This window comes from Sarcophilus harrisii, chromosome 4 (assembly GCF_902635505.1).
Source record: "Sarcophilus harrisii chromosome 4, mSarHar1.11, whole genome shotgun sequence".
NCBI classification, from domain to species: domain Eukaryota; kingdom Metazoa; phylum Chordata; class Mammalia; order Dasyuromorphia; family Dasyuridae; genus Sarcophilus; species Sarcophilus harrisii.
In genome coordinates, this window is record NC_045429.1 from 89508285 (window position 1) to 89530867 (window position 22583).

At 32.9% G+C, this 22583-nt stretch overlaps 1 protein-coding gene across 2 annotated transcripts in view; it reads right to left on the reverse strand.

Annotated features, from left to right (window-relative positions):
- Window positions 1-22583, reverse strand: part of ZBTB41 (zinc finger and BTB domain containing 41) — a 47717-nt gene that overhangs the window by 12339 nt on the left and 12795 nt on the right. For both annotated transcript variants that reach the window (XM_023501840.2, XM_003767543.4), the window contains exons 4-8: window positions 22429-22498; window positions 16139-16286; window positions 8487-8616; window positions 2562-2657; window positions 997-1103 (exon numbers count right to left, since the gene is read on the reverse strand). In XM_023501840.2, the coding sequence (XP_023357608.1) occupies window positions 997-1103; window positions 2562-2657; window positions 8487-8616; window positions 16139-16286; window positions 22429-22498 (551 nt within the window). The remainder of the gene's footprint in view (window positions 1-996; window positions 1104-2561; window positions 2658-8486; window positions 8617-16138; window positions 16287-22428; window positions 22499-22583) is intronic.

Consider the following 22583-nt stretch of genomic DNA (forward strand, 5'->3'; position numbering starts at 1 on the left):
CAGGTTATCAAGAACCACACAATGTAAATTAACACCATGGAAAAAAATTATAGTATTTAAAATGGGGACCTGAACATTTTCAGATCTTTGTATTCTAATTTTAAAATGATTTTTCACCCTTGGGGATTTCTTACATTCCCAATGAGCCAAAATACAAATAGAAATTAAACTCTAGATATCTTTTCTTTCTTGATATTTTAAGGCATAATGGTTTTCAAAAATCATGCCTGACCCAAATGCACAAGACAGCATTAAGAATTTAGAAATCAAATCCTAGGACTGCCACTATAAATGCATGAAGAAATCACCAGTTCTTTAGCATCTCTAATAAGTGGTGATAATAACAAATAGCAACCTACCTCATGGAAATGTTCTGAGGAATAACTATTGATTATAGCATATTTGACATGTACATTATGTTCATAATAATAATAATCACCTGTTCTACTGTGCTCATAGTTCGCTCTCTCCCATTACTGTACGCACAGAGTTGGCTCTCTTAGCACTTCCTGAACATCAATCTGAGAGGAAAATACGAGAGAAATCCCCAGAGTTTGAAAATTATAAATACAATGTGAAGATCTGAAATTGATCAGGGTTACTATAAAAGAACCCTTTTTCACAAAGAAGGCTTCCAACACTCACTGTGACATGAAAATTTCAAATACCTTACCCTCCCCTCCCCATCTCTCCTGGAACTCAATTATCCCTCCAATATATTAAAAGTGTTATATATAATCTTGGCCTTTCCATTTAAGACATCACCAACTGCAATATTCTACTTAAGCCTGTAGAATACATGAAATATCAATGTCTAAAATGTAGATTTAAAAAAAAATACTAAAACATATTTCAAATATGTAAGAAGTCATATTCAAGACAGCTTCAATTTAAGTTAAAAGATAAAAGTCATCACAAATACATAATTACAATGTTATTGCCCTTCCATATGTCTTATAAATTTTAAAAAAATGATTATTACAAGATACTGCCTACCTGAATGTATTTTTTTGTGTTTTGTAAGATGGTCATGACGAATAAACGTTTTTCCACATTCATCACATTCATATCTCTTATCATCATGATGGACTCGCAAGTGAAGTCTAAATATAAAGGTGAATATTGAGAGGAATTTATATTGGTGTGAAAGTAAAAAAAAAAACAACCAATAATTTCTGAATAATATAATTGTCTCTTAAATATACACATATCAAGTTTTGTATCTGTGACTACTATACAATTGGGTACAAAGTCACTACCATTTTTCCTAGAGTCTCCCTCCAATATTACTATACATTCCTCTATTACTTTTCCTGGGCTACTTCACCCTGTCCACCAGTTTTTTTAATTGACTCTTCCTTATCAGCAGCACAAAAATGGTCAGAATTAAGACTGATTCTCTTAAAGTTCAGAATGAGTAAACATATGAGCTACCTAGTATATTATATGCCAAATAGTAAAATAAAAAAATTTTGAGATTAACATTTCTTTTGGATAATATACAAATGATCACTTTCCTTCCCTTAAAACCAACTATGTTTTACTGTATTTTTGGGTTTTATTTTTAATAAATTTCAATGAATATTTTCCATTAGTTATATTATCATAAAATCCTGTGTATCTCTCTCTGTCTCCAAGTATTTGTCTTTATAAAAACCATATTTTACTACATTTCAGATGGCTTATTTTATACACATGCTAGGAGATATCACAGAAAATCTGAGAAACTTTATTTAATAAATTTCAATTTATTGTGATTTATGGAGGGAATAGAAACACTAACTCCTATTACATAAACTGCTAGAATAATTATTTTTTACTACTTTTGGCATTAAAAAATAAAGTGAACATATGAAATAACTGAAATATATCATTTTTATTTTCCTTAAATAGGATTAAAAACAGATGATAAAAAGGAAACAATTTTAAAATGCTCACTTAAAATTCTTACAATAGTATCAGTAAAGCACAGATATGTTTATTTTCAAATTTCTTCTAGCTGTCTACCATCCTTCCTTTCCACAAAAAAACTTCCCCATACAAATGAATTGTAAAAAGAGTCAGTGATTAGGCTCATGAAAAAGGCAAAAATATGAATTGTGATTAAACAAAGCATAATTTTCTGAAAATTATTGAAATAAGAGAATGGGAGTAATTCCTAGAAAGCAACATTATCTACTAAATCACAAACCCAGAGAAAAACAACATAAGATTTTAAAAGTTTATTTTACATGAAAAATCTTTATTAGCTATGCACACATACATAGGTATATATATATAAAACACATAGATGTGTGCATATCTATGAGAAATTATATGCATATCTAACAGTAAGTTCTAATAATGTGAAAATATTTCATAAATTACATTTATTTAAGTAGAGGAACAATATCAACAATTGCAAAGTTATGAAACTTTAGTCTGATCAACTTTCATAAGCTTATGCATACATCTAGGACACATGTTCTATAGAATGCTCAAGAAATAGTTTTTGCTGCAATTAATATTAAAATTAGACACACACACATAAATAAATAAAACACACACATAGTTGTATGTACCTGTATGAACTCCCATGGCGAAAACTCTGCCCACAAATACTACACAAATGGGGTTTTTCTCCACTATGAATCCTCAGATGTTCTTTTAAAGTAGTTCTGTAACAATGCAACATCATTTAATACCATCTAATAATGTAATTTATAAGACTCTTTTATAGATTAAGTTTGAGTAAAAGAGGATCTTGACATAAATTATGATTATGATTATAATGCTAATAGTTATAGTACATGTAAAGAATTCTTACAAGCACACATATGTACCAAAGCAAGATGAAATAAGGCAGATAATAAAATGAATAAGCAACCCTCAATTCTGCCTACCATTGCAAATACTAGTATTGTCATTACCAAAGGCTAATTTATGGATACGTTTAATTGAAGTAATTACTGTAAGATTTGGGAGATTACAGTTGAAAATGTACCAACAAACAAGTAACTATTTCAGGACCTACTTGGTACATCATTGGGAAGACCCGGCACTAGATTTTAAGGTCCGAGTTACCCCCCGCTGAAGGCCTCAGAATCATCCAGAGTCAGGAAAAACAAAAGTCCTTGATCTTTTGGGGGAGAAATGAAGGGGCTGGACAAGACTGCTACAAGCTCTCCACAACCTCCCTTCTCTTTGTCTACCTCCAAAGTGACTCTGACTCTCACTCCAAACCAAATCCCTCCTTACAATTCTCTTAGCCCCAAGCATTGAGCTAGCATTAATTGTGAGAAGAGAAATTCCAAACATGCTAATAGAGTTATTGTCCAATATGTAATTAGCCTTAAGTTGTTTGATGTCTGATTCCAGTGCACTTATTCAGAGTTTCAGCCCTTTATACTAGGTAGGCCTCATCCATCCTTTTTTTTTTATTTATTAAGAAAGGATTAAGAAAATAAAGAAAAGAGGGAATTCTTAAAATTTAACTCAAGAGCAATGGCAACTAGGTTACTCTACAATTCTATAATATTAGCCCCAACTCTATTTTTATATGTTGTGATCTTTTTTTTTCCTTATTTAAAAATTCTGTAAATGTGTACTGAAGTATGCTGATAAATGGTTAATAATGAGCTATGAAAACACACAACACACTTTTTTGTTTAATCTTCATTATTGACATCTGCTCCACTATTTTCTTAAATATAATCAACAAAACAATAAATCAATTTCACACTGAAAATATAACAATCTGCACTCTAAAACCTATATGAGGAGTTGGCTCTGGCACACTCCTGCACCCACAGATGAAATTCTCTTATGTCAAAAATGGCTTGAATATGAGTTAATATCAAATTAAATTGTTCTGGGCAGGCTTCATCCTAAAACTGCAGAATATATTCCAGTATTATTATGTTTTCTTCCACATAAATCAACAAGCTAATAATAAGATTTTGTTCAAGCACAAGAAAATCACTGTTATAAACGAGTAATTTCTTCCAGCCAAAGCAATTCATAAAAACCATCCAAGAGATATATACCCTGATGGAGTCTAAATTAATATTAAAAAAAACAAAGCAAAACAAACAAACAAACAAACAAAAAAAACCCAGATGTTTGAAGTACTAAACTGGAGGAATTATTATCAGCTAAATACTGCTCTGTAATTCAAAGACTGAAGGGAAATTTACTCATGTACTTTAGACTTTTATGTGCAAAGTAGAAAAGCCAATAGTGAAGGAGAAAACAAGGAAGAAAAGTTCTGCTCTTTTTCTGTTCTCCTTCCAAAGGCATGGAAAGTACTTGAGGAATGAATGACTGAGATGTAAAGATTCCTGGTGAGATGTGGGGAAAGGGGTGGGTCAGGTGAGTGCTGAGAAAAAAATGCTTAACAAGAACTGAGATATTTGTGCCTTTTTGAAATTACAGCTTGAATTCCCAGAATTATAGTGTACTGACCAGTTTGTTTTGTATCTACAGTTAGTATATTACTTAATAGGAGGCAGCTAGGTGGCTCAATGGATAGAGAGCTGGACCTGGAAATCAGAAAGACTTGAATTCAAATCTAGCCTCAGATATTTACTGACTGTATTACCTTGGGTGAGATACTTAAGCTCTGTGAGGTACTTAATCCACTGGAGAAGGAAACCATCTGAGTATTCTTGCCATGAAAATCTATGGACAGTATGGTCCAAGGGGATCACAAAGAGTCAGACATAACTGAATGACTGAATAACACTCATTAATGCAACCAATAGTACCACCTAATCATTCTTCATCCAGAATAATTAAAGATTTTCCTTAATCTAAAGGATCAAGGAACCAATTACAGAATCTCAAAGTTCTAAGGTCTCCAGATGCCACCTAGTCCTACCTGTACTTGAATAGGAGAGTATTCCATAATATGCTGACAAGGGTTAATCAACTATTGCTTAAATACCTTCAATAAGAAGGAATCCACTTCAGCCCTGGGGGACTGGTCAACATTTAGACAGCTCTTTTAGTGTTTCCTTACTCGAGGGTAAAATCTATCCCCCAGCTAATTCCCTAAACCTATTGTAATGAGGCCAGTGACAAATATAATCCTCCAACAAGGTAGTCCTTCTAATCAATGAAGGTGTTCCATTTTCCTTTCACTATCTCAATAAAGGTCCCAAATAAATATAATATTCTCCACAATAAACATCTCCAGTTCCTTCAATTTTCAAATGACATTATTTTGAGATCCTTCAACATCATGATCAGACTCTAGGTTATCAATATCTCTCCTAAAATAATGAAGGCAATACATTACATTTCACTAGTGTAAATCACAGTAGTCTCATAGTCCTACCAATCATATTATTCATAATGCAACCTAATGCTGCAACACCTATCAGCTCTTTTTGAGCTTTTAGTCCACTAAAAATCCCAGTTCTTTTTCAAATGGTGGATGTCTCCTCACAGACCAAAAAAGTCCTCCTTTAGTTTAAAAAAAAAAAATCACTCATCTAAATGTTTACCCTTATTAAATCCATTCTTATTTAAATTTCGAGATTATTTTAACTTGTCAAAATCTTTCTAGATCTTATCCCAATTCCCTGTGTATCAAATGAAATTTTATAACCATGCTGTCTAGGCCTTTATGCAAGGAAATGGGTAAAAAAAAAAAAATCTTAAATAGCAAGGAAACTCCACCAAAGAACCTTTTTCATAATAATAAATTCATTACTCTTTTGATCCCACTGTTCAGTGAGCAACTATTTGATCTTTTAAAGAAACAATAATTCATTCAGCTTCTACTGACATTTGGATCCAAACTCAGTAATTTAGATTCATAACAGATTCATGGGAAAAGGGAAAGCAGAGAAAAAACAGAGGATAGAATGGAGTGGAGGCAATAACAAGAGAAAGGGAGGAAAGGCACAAAGACAGAATGAACAAACAAAAATGTAAAGTCAAGCATAACAGAAAGAAAAGTATGAAAACATCAAAATGTCAAAGAAAGAACTATAGTCAAAGAGAAAGGGCACCACTAAGTTTAATTAAAATAGCAAAATGATTTAATAAATTCAATTTACACATAAGACAGTATAAATTCTTCTCATCATTATCTACTTCAATAATTATTCTACTATAGACTATGGGGTCTATACAGAAATGATTTATCAACAGCAATTCTGAAAATTTTTAAATTTTTGATCAACAATTTTTATTGGCCCAGAACTGTGAATTCACATTTTAGAAAACATTGAGGAAGATCCCTCTATCAATTACCACACTATTATCTCTTGGGCAGCTAGGTAGTGACAGAGTACAGAGAGCACTGGGCCTGGAAACAGCAAGACCTGAGTTCAACTATGGCCTCATAACCCTTATTATTATGTATGGAGTCAGTCACTTAATCTGTTTATCTCAGTCTCTTCATCGATAAAAGGGGGATGATAATAGCACCTACCTCACAGGATGTATGAAAAGGATCAAATAAGATCATATTTGTAAACTGTGTAGTACAGTAATTGGCACATAGTAGGCACTACATAAAATTATCTGTTATCATCATTATTATTGCCACTTAAATTAGAAACTTTATCTTTTATAGACAGTCAACAGTCTTTTCATCGACCAGGGCTTTTTCTACTCCATCAAAACAAATTTCAATAATATATGTAAACAATACCGTCATTACTAGTAAACTAAGAAAAAAAATTATGAAGTAAGGATTAAACAATCCAGTTTATAATACCAGTGTTATTCTGATCACACTGAGTATTCAATGAATAAATATTTCTTCTTACATGTCATTTAGTCACAAAATTTTCAGGAGTTTTATACACCCATAAAACCACATAAGTGATCTAGAGCAAGGCTTTTTAAACTTGGCTTCTTGAACTTTTTCCACTTGTAACCCCTTTTCACTAGAGAAATTTTTATGCATTCCCAGGTACAGAACAGTTTTTTAAAAAATAGGTATCCAAATCAAATGTTTACTGATAATAAATCATAATTTCATGACTTCCACATTCAATTATATTGCAACCCACAGCTTAAGAAGGTTTGATATAGGGCAAATGTTTCTAGGAAGCCACTTCTGCCATTCCACATGGCAGTTCAATTACTACTGGGGCAGTGTTACCATTTATAGCTTTTCTAAGACAAGCTGTATTCCATAAGTAAAGAGAAATTACAGTAGGATTGAAACTGTGCCACCAGATGGTGCTGTTACAGAAGGCTTAATACTAGAATGGAGACAAGGATGTAACTCTAGGTCACAGAAAAGTTGCAAATCAAATCCTATTACTGAGGTAATTCAATTTTTTCCTTTGGATTTTTTTTCTCTCACCTGTAAAATGAAGAATGAGCTAGATCATCTCCAAATTCCCTTTCAACTCTAAAGCCTGGGATCCATCCTATGATGCTTTTATTACTGACTTGTAAGATAACAAATTCGGATTCATTTAAACTTTCACTTTTGAGTATTCATTGACTAACAATAGAGCAGGCACTCTGGAATTAAAGGACCTGGGTTCAAATCCCACCCCTGACACTACCTGTGACATTGAACAAGTCTCTTAACTTCTGTAGGCCTCAGTTTCCTCATCTGTCAAATAAGGGGATTGGACTAGATGACTTCTGAGGAACCTTTCCAGTTGTAGATCTATGATCTTGTGGTCCTAATAATAAATAGAAAATCTGATTTAAAAAAAAAATCCCGAAATTGCACTTCCACGTGGAATAGTGATTATATTTGCTCTATCCATAGGGCAGTATAAGGAGTTTGAGCTTACTGAGAAACTAGATTTAGGTTCAAATAAGAAAAATGTTACTAACAATAAGAACAGTCCAAAAGTGGAATGAAATTCTATCAAAATTAAAGTGCTTTCAGACAAAAAAAATCCATAAATCAGTGGGAGCTAATTATGGAATCTGAGTTGGAAAGGACCTCCAAAGTCTAGTCCAACTCATACCTAAATAAGAATTCATTTTTACGACATATCCAAATCATCGTCCATCTTTTCCTTAAAGAAACTGAAAAAGCATAATGCTTTGCATATACTAAGTACTAAATAAGTGTCTTCCCCCTCCCCCACTCATTCATCTAATAAGGGGGAATCTGCTACTTCCTGAAGTTACAAATTCCACTTTTGAAGAGCCCTTTTGGTATTTTTTTTTTCCTTCCATCAAATCTAAATTTGCCTTTGAAATTTCTAAATTTGAAATTTGCTGTTAGCTCTGCCTTCTGTGAAAAAGAGAACTTATGTCCCTTTTCTACATTATACTCTCTCCAATACTGAAATAATCATCATATACCCCATTATCTACTCTCCTCTACATTCAACAATACCAGTTCCTTCAACCAATACTCATGACATAATCTTGACTCTTTACCATTCTGCTCAACATTCTACAAAGGTTCTCCAGCTGGATCATTATTTATCATTTTTTTTTTTCAAATAACCATTAACAGTATTTTTCTGATTATCATAATCAATTTGAGGGTAAGTTTCTGGATAACACCTCACCTTTCTCTTACTGATTTTCCACATATAAAACAAGTCCATTTTCTCTTTCCACCATGAGTACATTCTATGTGTCGTTTCAAATTTCCAGTGTCATTGAATTGGCGACCACAGATATCACATGGAAATGGACCTAAAATAGAAAGAGAAGAGAAAATGTATTTATTCAAGTTAAATAAAAGGATTCTAAAGCAGGTGAACCTTTGTATAAGGGAAGGGAAAAGGTAGGATGGAGAGCTGGAATAAAATACATAAAAAATTTTAAGTCTTTTATTAACAGAAATAAAGTTAATGTTTTCAAAGAATGCTGATAATTTAAATCATTGCTCTGGCTTTAAGGAAAAAAATTTAAAATCTTATTATTTTTTACAAGTTAATTTCAATTTTTAAAATATTTAAGATTATTTTTATTGGAAAAATGTCTAGTGACTTTATTTTAACATATTTTGGTAAATTATTAAGAGACTACTTACTGCCAAGGAACTGTGCTAGGTGCTAGGAAATACACTTACAGAAAACAACAAAATGACACACAAATTAGAAGCTTATACTGAAGTGACTATCTAGAGTACAGAATGTATAGAATAATAGAGTATAGAAGCATCAATGTCAATAAAAAGGAGGTGTCTAATGGAGTGCTGCAGGATTCTGGAGCTATCATTCAGCAATGCATTTATTTAGCACTCCTGATGTGCCATATATTTTGCTAAGTACTAAACATTTTAAAAAGGAAAAATTGGAGATTTTCTTATTCAATAAGTCCACATTTTAATGGGGAGACAATACATAAATAGCTATGTACCTACAGACTATATACAAATTAGATGGTAGATAATCTTGCAGAAAGAAGGTTCAAGTAGCAATGAAGATGAGTGATGTGGGAAGAATTTGATAAAGATCAACAGAAAAGACCACTTATATGAGGTGGGACTTGAAAGAAGTCTGAGAATCCAGGTAATAGAGGCAAAGAGAAAGAACATTCCAGATATGAGAGATATCTATTGAAGAGACACAGAGAAGGCAGATAAAGTGGAAGAAATAGCAAGAAGGAAGGTTTTGATGAATTACAAAATACTTGGAAGAAAATGGATTATAAGACTAGAAATATAAAAATGAGAAATGTTGTAAGAGATTTTTAAAAATTAAATTATTTCAATTAAACATTTATTTCACCACACACACTCCTACTTAATTTTTTTGAGGGGAGGGGATTTCCAATGATTTTTTTTTTAATTTTTATTTAACCTTTTTTTTTTTTTTTTTAATTCTGAGTTCCAAATTCTCTCTTTCCCTCTTCTCTGAGATGGCAAGCAATTTGGTATAATTATACATGTACAAATATGCAAAACATATTTCCACATTAGTTATGTTGTGAAAGAAAATGCAACCCCGCCCCTCCCCCCAAAAAAACCCACAACAAAAAATTAAGTGAAAAACAGTTTGCTTCCCTCTGCCTTGATATTCTCAGTTCTTTCTCTGGAGGTGGATAGCATTTTTCATCCTGAGTCCTTTGGAATTGTCCTAGATCACTGTATTGCTGAGAATAAATAAGTCATTCACAGTTGATCTTCATATACTAAAACATTTCTGTATACAATATTATTCTTATTCTTCTTTCTTTACTTTGCATCAGTTCAAGTAAGACCAAGTTTTTCTGAAAACGTTCTTCATTTTATTTCTTATAGCACAATAGGATTCTACTACCTTCATACACCACAATTTGTTAGCCATTCTCCAACTGATGGACATCCCCTCAATTTCCAATTCTTTGCCACCACAAAAAAGAACAGAAAAAATATTTTTCTAAAAATAGGCCTTTTTTCCTTTTTCTTTTTCTGTCTCTGGGATACAGACCTAGGTGGATCAAAGAATATATGCACAATTTTACAGCCTTCTGTGCATAACTATAAACTGCTCTCTTGGATCACATCACAAATTCACTAACAGTGCATTAATGTCCAAATTTTCCCACAACCCTTCTAACATTTATCATTTTCCTTCTCTATCATTATCACCTACTTTAAAACACACACACACAAGCTTCTTATAACATAGCTGGATAGTTTAGCAAAACAAATGTCCAAAAAATTTACTTTTTTCCCCTGTTAAATCTATTTCATGATCTCCTTTAAATGTATGGTTTCTTCTGCTTGTGACCGATAATCATTTCAACCTGCATCATGTTGTTGTCAAGATCAAATGAGATATTTTCAAAGCACTTAGCATAGTTCATACTATACTGGTACATACTAGGCACTATATGTTTATTCACTCCTGCTTTTTCCTCTTCTCTCTTCCTTTCTGAATGAGTACTTTTCTTCAACAAACTGTGTGCTACACTCTTTTACCCAATTAACATGAAAGTGAGGTTCAAAAGACACCCTCCTCTCCACTCTTCCATAGGTTTCTACTTCCATTTTCTAGTTATGCAAAATAAGTTTCCTCTCTCTATTCTTCCCTAGGGTATCTTTTTTTCCTTCTCTCTTCCTTTAAGATAATCAATACAAAACTATTAGGCTTTTCATGTTATTTGACTGCCTATGAACTCTGACAACAAGAGTTCTAAGAAGACACTTTTATCACCACACCTTCCATTAAAATGCAAATAATGAAAACTTCATCCTTATATAATTCCTTTTTCATTTATCTTTTTATATATTTTTTTTTGTTTTAAGTCTAAATCTTTTAGAATTATCATAGTCCATGCTTTTTCCTTTTTTCAAAGTGATAACTGCTAAATCTTGTCTGATACTAACTATATAGCTTCTTGACATTCAAAACTTATCTTTCTTGTTACTTGCAGTATTTTTTTTAATTTTTAAACCTAGAAGCTGTTGATTTTGGCTATGACATTCTTGGTGATAGTTCACTGGGAGGTTTCTTTTAGGAGATGATAAATGAATTCTATTTTCATTTTTCCCTCCTATTCTAATATATTGAGGCAGTTTTCATTATTTCTTGAAATATGAATACAGTCTTAATTTTTGAGGAGTTCAACAATTCTTAATCTGTTTTCTGGACAGTTAGTAGAACTCTGCGAATGGAGTAAGAAAGAATTGAATTCAAAACCAGCCTCAGATAGTTAGCTGTGTGATGTTGGGAGAGCTCCTTAACCCTGTTTGTCTTAATTTCCTCATCTTTAAAATAATCAAGAAAAGGAAATGGCAAATCGCTCCAGTAGCTTTGCCAAGAAAACCATAAATGAGGTCACTGAGAGTTGGACATGGCTAATAGAATTGAACAATGTCTTCTACATTAACTGTTTTTGATGAACAATACCTTACTTTTTATTTTTGAAAACTTTTGACTTTGCTTTAATATTTCCAAGTCTTTCTCTAAAAAACTCATTTTCTAAATCCTTCCTCTAACATTTTCATTTCATTTATATTATTTTTAACTTAAAAAAAAAAAAAAAAACTTTACTTTTCATAGGAATTATAATTGACCTTGTGGCCAACTTTTTTTTTTTTTTTAAAGGCCCTTTGCTTCTATATATTTTGAAGTTATAATCTTTTGGATTTATGCCTGGGCATCTCTGACACCACAACAGCTCTTTATCTTTTTTTTTTTAAACTCATTAACTCAACCTGACATCAGATTTGAGATTTCATGTAGGGTCAGGCCCTATAACTAATAATGGGACCTATGTTTTCTTTATATAATCCTAATGAATATTATCTGGAGTCCTGCTTTTACTTTCTCTGGATACTGAATGTTCTGTGCTCTTCAAAAATCAAAGGAAGCTCAAGTATCAGTAGGTCCTCTGCAGAATGATCATAAATCCCATGTTCCCAAATCCCAAAGCCCATGTTTCTGGGCTTTCCAGGATCCAATTTAGATCTAGACAATATAAATTCACACTTGCTGTTGGGTTAAGTTCCAGTCAAGAATTGTTGGCTAACGCCTCATCAAGTACAGTAGAAGACACTTTGAGAATGAAAGAACTGCTGCTTACCTGTTCTAAAGTACCAAAAGCAGAAATTCACTCTTGATATAAAAGCAACAGCCCTATAATCACAAACTAAGAATTTAATCTACAATTGGGGGCTGCTTCTGTTCCACAGTTCCTGTACTGGTAATTTGTCTATGAGATGAATTTATGATCTGGGGCTAGAAAGGTCACTAACTGTAATTTCTTCTTAGATTTCTTAATCACTACTTAGTCTGTTGCTCTTCTAAAACCTCTGCTAGAACAACTATAGGGGAAGCTAGGCTAAATGACTTTCATCCTCCTCTCTCATTTTTTCTGGTCTCTGGGAACAGTTTTAAATGCCAAACAGATTTTATATTTGATTCTAGAAACAGTAATTAGATAGTGGCGTTTAACTGACTCAGGGATGGGATGAAAAATAGTCAGACCTGAACTTCAGGAAAATCATTTTCGCATAAATTAGATTGGAGTAGGTAGAAACTTGAGATGGAATTATTCTGTCTAGAAATGAAATGAGAGCCTATACTAGGGTAGTAATTGTTTAAACAAGGATTTATTCATGTAATGTCATCTCTGTTCTTTAAAAAAATCAAATGACCAAGTATAGGAATGAAGCCTGGGCTTGACCGCAGATCATGAGAAAAAAGGGGACATATAAATGTATAAGTGATAAGACTGATTAACAGATTTGTTACATGGGATTATAGAGGACTTAAAGCTGACTCATAAATTGTGAGCTTGGTTTATTAGAAAAATGGTGGAGTTCTCAAGGATAACAGAAGTTAGGAAGGGGAGAAAGTTTTTAGGGAAAACCGAATCATCCTGTTTTGGATAGGCTGATTTTGAATTATCTACAGGCTATGCAGTCAGAAGTATCTAACAAGCAATTGGAGATAAAAGACTGGAGGATCAGGACAGATAATAGATTCAGAAATCATATGCAGACCCCTCCCCCCCAAAAAAAGACAGAAAGACTTAAGATTAGAGAGTGGTGATGAAAGAGAACAATTTGCAGAATGACTTTTCAATGAAGGCAATATATTACTAAATTTGAGGAGGCCAGAAAATAGAGAGAATAACATAATCAAGGTATAAAGGGTCTGGAATGATAATCTGGGGAAAAAATTAAGCTCAAAAGAGATTCATTCATGTAATGTCTTATAGTTAGCCTCATTTAAAAAAAAAATTAAAAGGACAGTGAAGACCAGGATTGACCACAAATTATATTTAAAAATCCTAAAGATTCCAAGAAGACAGAGACTAAATAAATTGTGTATCTACTCCTTTTACCTAGCATAGGAGTCTATATACAGTTGGTACTCCATAAGTAGTTACTGAATTTTTTAGTCAAAAGATCCAATAAGTTACACTAATGCAAACTCAATCTGATCAATTTAAAAACTAATTCACTCTTAGACTGCATAATATGTTAATAACAAGAGAAATAGTTCTACTGCATATTTCTACTGATCAAGGAACATCTAGAACTCCAAATGCTGGGCTCTGACAACCACATTTTTCATATTTTCAAAGAAGATAAAACTAAGAAACTTCAAAAATAGTATTTTTCCCCCTAAACCTGAAGTGATGTCATGTGCATTATAAATAGTAATGCTGAGCTGAGTGAGTACTAGTAATATTGAAAATATTTCTGAGGTAAGCAAGGAAAAATACAAAACAACAGCATTAAAATTTCTGAGAACTGGTATTTGACTTGTGTGTAGCTGCACAAGACAGCAATAAATTCAACTAAAAGCTAAAAAAAACTAGCTTAAATTTCATAAAATAAAAAACTTTCTAATAACAAAGACTTTTCATAAATGAAATTGAAAGTTCTCATTCTACCCTTCAGCAAGATGATGAAGTAATAGGTTATAAAAGACTTTGTTCTTTTATATATCTCTCTGGAAATAACTAAATGGCCAGCAGACGAACTGCTGAGCCAGTGTGACGTCAGGAAGAACTGTTTATCTGATATCAGACACTTCCTGAGTGACACTGAAGCAGTCACTTAACTGCTAATTCCCTCAGTTTCCTCAACTGTAAAACGGGGGCACCTGTCTCTCAGGGTTTATGAGAATCAAATGAGATAAAATTTATAAAGCACTTAGCATCACATTTGAGATGTAGTAGATGTCTAATAAATGCTCAAAATGAGATAAAATTTATAAAGCACTTAGCATCACATTTGAGATGTAGTAGATGTCTAATAAATGCTCATTTCTTTCCCTCCTCTCTAAAAACTATACATACAAGTAATGTTATTCTCAAAACATCCCAAATGAATAAAAAATGACCCAAAGAGCAACTGAAAGATGCGTGGTAGACATGTGGCCAAAAAAGCCTACTTAAGTGAAGTAGTTAAGTACTAAGTGTTCACTTAAGTGAAGTGTTAAGTGAAGATGAACAATCTAAAAATTATATTTTTACATATGTGGACAAAAGTCAAATAATAAATTTAAAGGCTTAGAGGGACTCCAATTGGCTACATTAGTATATAATGATGAAAAAATGGTTCCCCTGAAATACTAAATTATTCAATTGGGACACTGAACTCTCAATAAACTAATAAAAACTGGCTTCAATTAACATCAGCAAATAAAATAATCAAATTGTCATTTAGATTTCTGACCTTTTTACAAAATTAATCTGAAAATACACTAAAAAAAATTGCCAATCACTTATCAACAGCAAGAGATAGCAGATGAACAGCCAAAGGGCTCTCCAGTACCTACAAAATGTAAATATATCTATAAAAAAGCTTCTAGTAAGTTACATGAATTTTCCTCAGAAAGACTATGAAAAAGCATCAAGATTTTAAAAAAATCGGACAATATTAACAAGTTGCAATCTGTGGTGATGGGAGAATAGCCCAAATCTATTAATATACTAAAGTATATTATTCTACAAATTACTATAAAATTATACATACTCTTTGATCAAGCTAAAGTCTACTAGGTCACTACTAGGTCTGTTTCTCGAAGAAGTAAAAAGCAAAAAAGAAAAAGATGTATATGTACAAAAATATTTAAAGTAGCTCATTTAGTGGTGGCAAAAGACTGGAAATTGAGAGAATGTTCATCAATTAGGAAATGGCTGAACAAATTACTGTATATGATTGTGATGGAATACTATTGTGCTTTAAGAAATGATAAGCAGGATCCTCTCAAAAAAACTAGAGAAAACATGAACTCGTGCAAAGTGAAATGAATATAACTAGGAGAAGAATGCATACAATAACAGCAACATTGTATGATGATCAACTGTAAATACCTTAGTTATTTCAGTAATACAGTAATCCAATATAATTCTGGAAGACATTGATAAAAAATGTTATCCCTCTCCAAAGAAAGAACTGATGGGAGTCTGAAAACAGATCAAAGCAAAGCATACTTCTTTAGTTTCTTTATTTTTTTTTTTAGTTTGTTTTCTTTCATAGCACATGGATATATGTTTTCATGACTACATAAGTATAACCTATGTCAAATTGCTTACCTTCTCAATGGGGGAGGGAAGAACAGACAAAGAATTTGGAACTACATCTGAGGGTGAGGGAGGAATGCTAAAATTGTTTTTATATAAAATTGGGGTAAATATAAAATACTAAACTTTTATAAAAGAAAAATATCTAAATAAAGTACATTTTATTCTAGTTATCAAGGGAGTAGTAGCTTATGTAATAGCTTCTGCTAACATCACTGGTTACTAACAGTGATTTACATACCCAGGTGAAACTTTTCTTGGTGTTTTAATCGTGCAAATCGTGACTTGAAATGTTCTTCACAATAGGTGCACTTAAAAGGTTTGTCTTGAGAATGAAGAATCATATGTTCCTCCAAGTGTGGTCTTCGAGTAAATGACTTCTTACAAATCTAAAAAGTACATTTTCAAATAAAATAGTCTAGTATCAAAATTAAATAACAAGGAAAACAAGTCATAAGCAAAATAATTTTTTTCAGTCTAAGTTCCTATGGAAAAGATTTTGAAAGACAATATACAGCACAAAAGAATAACTTTTACATGATAGGTTAGGGAATGGACCTGTACTTACATTGTAAGAGAGAACTCCACAGAATAAGAAAATTCTCTCTATTAAAGCAGACTGATATCCTGTCAATAGCTTATAATTTTAGAGAGTAGCCTAGAATACTGAGGAGTGTTTTTTACAGGATCAAAAAGCCAATCTGCATCAGAGATAGGGCTTGAAGACATTTGAGGCCAGCTTTCTATCCAATAGATCAGGTTTCCTTCCATTAAAATGATAAAAAAATTTTAAACCACTACAACAGATTAAGTATAAAATGAATTATTATCTAACTAACTGAGGGCCCAATACGCTATGCATTGCATATCTGGCTTCTTCTTTTACCCTGTTAAATATGAAAAGATAGAGAATACCTTTTACTTTAGTTTGCACTAAGGTGCTCAGGTCAGTACTTGGCACATAAAAGGTACTTAATATTTACTGATTATTTAAGAAAGGAATCACTAACAAAACCACCATGTAACTTTTAAACTGCTGTTTAAACTTTTTTTTAACAAATATTTATTGGGTTTTTTTTTAATTCTTAAAATGTGGAATTTGTTATTCTACATATTCCAATATTATTATTATTCCATATTATTATGGAATTATTATTATATCCACATATTATTCCAATATTATTATTATTAATTCTTAAAATGTGGAAGTCAAATTTTTAAGCAATTAAGAGAATTGCTTATAGAAAGTAAGACTGATCTTATGCAAATAAAAGAAATTAATAAGTAACTTTTATTTCCAGAAAAAAGCTCTTATAGAGAAGAGCCCACCGCAAAGTCTGCACATGACTACTGCTGCATTCTAGTGCTGAACAAAACCAACAGCTTTAGTCTCCAAGTTATTAGAAGCAAAATCAAATTCAATATCAAGCCCATCATTTCCTTTTAGATTTAAGCCATGCTACATATTCATTCATTCAACAAATAATTGCATGCTACATGCTAAAGAATATATAGTTAGCCTCAAAACTACCAAGGTCTGGGTTCAAATCCCACACCAGATAAACTCAGTAAGGCTAAATAGGATGGAGACAATATATCGACCTGCACTGATCAAGAGTGTTCCCTCACCTGAAGGTTCCCTATATTGAAATTATAGGCTTAATGTGTGTCTCTCTCTCTCTCTCCTTCTCTCTCTCCCTCTCCCTCTCCCACTGTACAAGATACTATGATAGGTGTTAAAGAGATAAAAACATAAAATAAATTAAGTTTTGGCTTCAAGGAACAATCAAGAGAAATGTCATGTGCAGTAACTATAATACAAAGTATTATATATTAAACATATATATAATACATACACTTACATGTGTGCAAACACACCGTTAGGACACAAAAAAGGTACAAACCAAGAAGATATTTCAAAAGAGAAAGAGATTATACTGAACTAAGGGAATAAGGAGAAATTTTTGTGAAGATGGCATTTCAATTATAACTAGGAAGATGAAGAGGAATTCCAAAAATGGAGAGAGAGGCATGGGAATTCCAGATATAGGGAAAAGCATTAGAATTTTTTAAAACTCACAGATAATAGAGAATGGTATGAAGAAGGAAAAAAAAAATCAACTGAGATTTAAATATATAGTATGATGATTACTTCAATCTAGATAGTACTTAAGAGACTAGGATAAATATGGGCAAAAAAAAAAAAAAATTGAGCTTTATTTATTGAGCTTTAAATGCCAAGCCAGGGAATTTGGACTTTATTCAGGAAAGAGTGGAAGTCACTGAAGATTTTTAAGCAAGGGAATCATGAAAGCTTTACATTCAGATTAATGTATCAGCAGTATATGGGAGGCTAGTTTAATAAACCGATCAGGGAAAGGTTAATTTAAGTCTAAACCAGACAAAATAGAGGAGACAAGTGAGACAGATACTGTGGAAGATTGAGACAAAGATTCTAGATTGACAAGCCCTTTATAAAGAATCCAAACTTTCTCATCCATAACTAGCACAAAGGATGTATGTAGAAGTCAGAATTCAAACACTGACGTTAAGCTAAAACATCAGTCAACAACCCGTCATTAAGCACTTACTATGTGCCAGGCACTGGGCTAAGCACAGTAACACAAAAAAAGGCTAAAAGGGGAGTCAACATGTAAACAACTACATCCAAACAAACTACACAGAAGATAAATTGGAGAAAATTAACAGACAGAAAGCCCTGGAATTAAGATAACTAGGAAAGATGTCCTATAAATTGTGGGATTTTAAGGATACCAGGAAGGCCAGGCAGTATAGAATTCTAGGATACTGAGAAATAATCAGTGAAAATGAACAAGTGGGAAAATAGTGTCTTATCTGAGCAACAAAAAAGGAAGCCTGTTGTCACTGTATGACAAAAGGAAGAAAGATATAATTAGAATGAGGAAAAAGGCAGTTATGAGGGTTTTTAAAATGTCAAGCAAGGGATTTTATATTTGATCCAGGAAGAAAAAAGGGAGTTCTAAGGTTTATTAAGAACAGAAGTAAAATGATGGGTTTTAAGATGATCACTTTGACAGCCAAGTGATTCATAGCCTAGGGTAGAGAGTGACTTGTGGCATGCTCTCTGCAGGATGTTGCAATTTAGAGTGGTAAGATGGTAGCAGTGTCAGGGAAGAAGGGAGCTTACGTGAAAAATGCTACAAAGATCAGCAGGACTAAGCAAGGGACAGTAAAGAGAGTGAGAAATTTTGAAAAGTCAAGAACAAAATCAAGTTTGCAAATCTATATGAATGGCATGATGATGCAATAGGAAAATGTGAAAGGGAGGATTTGAGAAGAAAAATAATGAATTTAGTCTTAGACATATGCTGAGGTTAAGATGTCTGCAGAACTACCAGTTCAAGATATAATAGGCAGTTAGGCCATACATCAAAACTGGATGTCAGAAGAAATTAAGGCTAGAAGCGTAGATGGAGGAATGATCAGTGCAGAGATGATAACTGAATCTCTACAAATTGAAGACATCATTAAACAAAACAGCACAGAAGAGTGCCATGACTTGTTAGTAGAAAAGAGCAGTAAGACAAGAAGGAGAAGCAGGACAAATAAAATAAGATTACATTTATTTCTAGTAAATTTCAAATCATACATCTAGAGGTTATAAATCACCTTTAAAAATATAAGGCAGAAGAACTATGGGTTCTACAATAGGTTCATCTGAAAAAAAGTTAGTGCAACTACAATTTCATTATGAACAAGCAACAGGACAAGCAAGTCAAAAAAAGCTAAAGCTCTCTTAGGCTGCATTAAATCAGTCATATCTCCCAAAATATAAGTAACATTTCATCTATACTCTTCCATGACTGGCCTCCATCCACAGTACTGTGTTCAACTGTGCCACTGTAAGCTGGATGGTTATGAGAGTATGACAGGTCAACCAGACTAGTGAATGTCCTCATGCCATGTGCAAAGTGAGTAAAGTTAAGAGGGGATGTTCAGCAAGAAGACTAGAGGTAATTATGATAGCCACCTCCAAGAAACAAAAAGACAGTCAGATAAATGAGAGCTCAGATTTATTCAATATGGTCCCAAAAGGCAGAATGAGGAGCAACTTGAATAAAGAATAAAGAGAGACATTTAAGATTGCTCAAAATGCAATCATCATTTTAGGATAGAGTAAGTTTTGCTTCATTGTCCAATTTTACTTTTAAGTAAATGTTGGATGACCATTATTTAACTGTGCTGCTTGTGGCAGGAAGGTGGCATTAAAATACTGGACCTAAAATCATGAAAACTTATAATTATGCTTTAGACATTACTAGCTTCATGACCCTGGACAAACTACTTAACTAATGGGGATAATAATACCTATTTCACAGAACAGGGAGAATTAAATGAGAAAAAACAAAGGTTTTGCAAAGCTTGAAGTATTATACAAATGTTAGTTATTACTATTAACTAGCATTTATATAGCACTTTTAAGCTTTACAAAGCAATTTATTATTATTATCATTACATTATAATTATTATTAAAATTAGGGATTCTGTGATTCTTTAGGACTGTTGGCCTTGAAGAAAGGAACGCCTCTTCTACGTCATATTTTTACTAGCCTTGGACAACTCCTTTACAGGTTAAACTGAAAGCTAATACAATTATGAGTTTTTTCCCTTACCCATAAGATGGGGAAAAAGAAACCAAGTATTTCACAAGATGATTTTGAGAATACAATGAATTGATGTATGAAAAGCATTTTGCAAACCTTAAGGCAGTATGTATATTTCAGTTATAATTAGTGTTTCACATGAGAAATCCAAGACCTAATAAAGAGGTCAAGTGATTCGGCCAAGACCAGTGATGTGCAATTCTTTAATGCTTTATGACTACCTACTACAGTAATGGAAAAGAAAATATAAATTGTAATAGGTATCTAGTTCATATCCCACTGTCTTTTAAACTGCAGCCACCCTGACTCAGGCAACTCCTCATTATCCCATATTTGGGCTACTGCAGTAGCTTGGTGCTTCATCTCCCCAGATGACTTCCACTTTGTTTCATCCTCCACTCAGTTGTCAAAAGGTTGTTTCTAACACCCCATTCAAAAAATTTCAATGACTCTCAATCACCACCAGGATCAAAAACAAAATCCTGTTTGACATTCAAACTAATTCATAACTTGTCCTGCCTCCTCTACCTTTCTACTCTATGATTTTATGACACTGCCTTTCTTGCTGTTGTGCATTTTTATTGGCTGTCCCTTGTGTTTTAAGGTGTTATCACTCTTCATCGCCACCTCCTCCCTTTCCTGGCTTTTTTCAAGTTGCAGCAAAAATCCTACTTCAATCCTCCTTTAATTTTACCACCAAATTTCCAATTTTTCCTGAATAAAACTTGTCTTAACATACTTTTTTGCATACATTTTCCTTGAGGACAGGGACTGTAGCCACCCTGACTCAGGCAAGTCCTCATTATCCCATATTTGGACTACTGCAGTAGCTTGGTGCTTCATCTCCCCAGATGACTTCCACTTTGTTTCATCCTCCACTCAGTTGTCAAAAGGTTGTTTCTAACACCCCATTCAAAAAATTTCAATGACTCTCAATCACCACCAGGATCAAAAACAAAATCCTGTTTGACATTCAAACTAATTCATAACTTGTCCTGCCTCCTCTACCTTTCTACTCTATGATTTTATGACACTGCCTTTCTTGCTGTTGTGCATTTTCACTGGCTGTCCCTTGTGTTTTAAGGTGTTATCACTCTTCATCACCACCTCCTCCCTTTCCTGGCTTTTTTCAAGTTCCAGCAAAAATCCTACTTCAATCCTCCTTTAATTTTACCACCAAATTTCCAATTTTTCCTGAATAAAACTTGTCTTAACATACTTTTTTGCATACATTTTCCTTGAGGACAGGGACTGTCTTTTGCCTTTCTTTGTATCCCCATTGCTTAACACAGTACTGACATTTAATGTCTACAAATTGGTAAATAAATATAATTTCTTTTGAACATAGTGATTGAATAACTTTGCTATTATTTTGATAGTATTAATGAATCACAAAACTAGTTTTAGCTTTTCAGTACTTCAATGAGTCTATCTCTTGAATCTGAGTGCTCTATTCCTTACTAAAAATCACAATCTACACACATTATCTGTGTAATTCTTGCCAATGTCCTTCCATAAGTTCTCCATGAAGAATCTAGCATGCCAGTGGCCTTCATCTGAGTCTCATTCTATTTTGTGTAACAATGGAGCACTCAGGTTTTCTATACTTGGCCCCCAATTTTTCTAATTATACAATATTTCAATGACATTCCTTATATGGTTTCTTACGTATAGATGATCACTGAAAAAATACATCCCTCCATTCCCCATAGTGTTATCATGAGGAATTAGAGTTGGTGGGTGAATCCTGGGTGTTCCAGGATTCAAAACCACAGCATATTCCTAGAAGAGTATTTCTATTAAAAAGATGGATTTATCTTACTGCTTCCAAAGAAGTACATACCATAGTTTTATTTTTTAAAAAAAGAAAAAATAAGCTCCTTACATCACATTTCCAACTTTCACTTTTAGTCTTCTTGATGGAAATAAATTCTTGTGCATTCTCTGGATGAAATCTACGATGAAAAAATAAGAACATTCTGGATAGGCCATAATTCTTTACCAAAATTTGCAACACATATAAATATACTTAAAAATCAC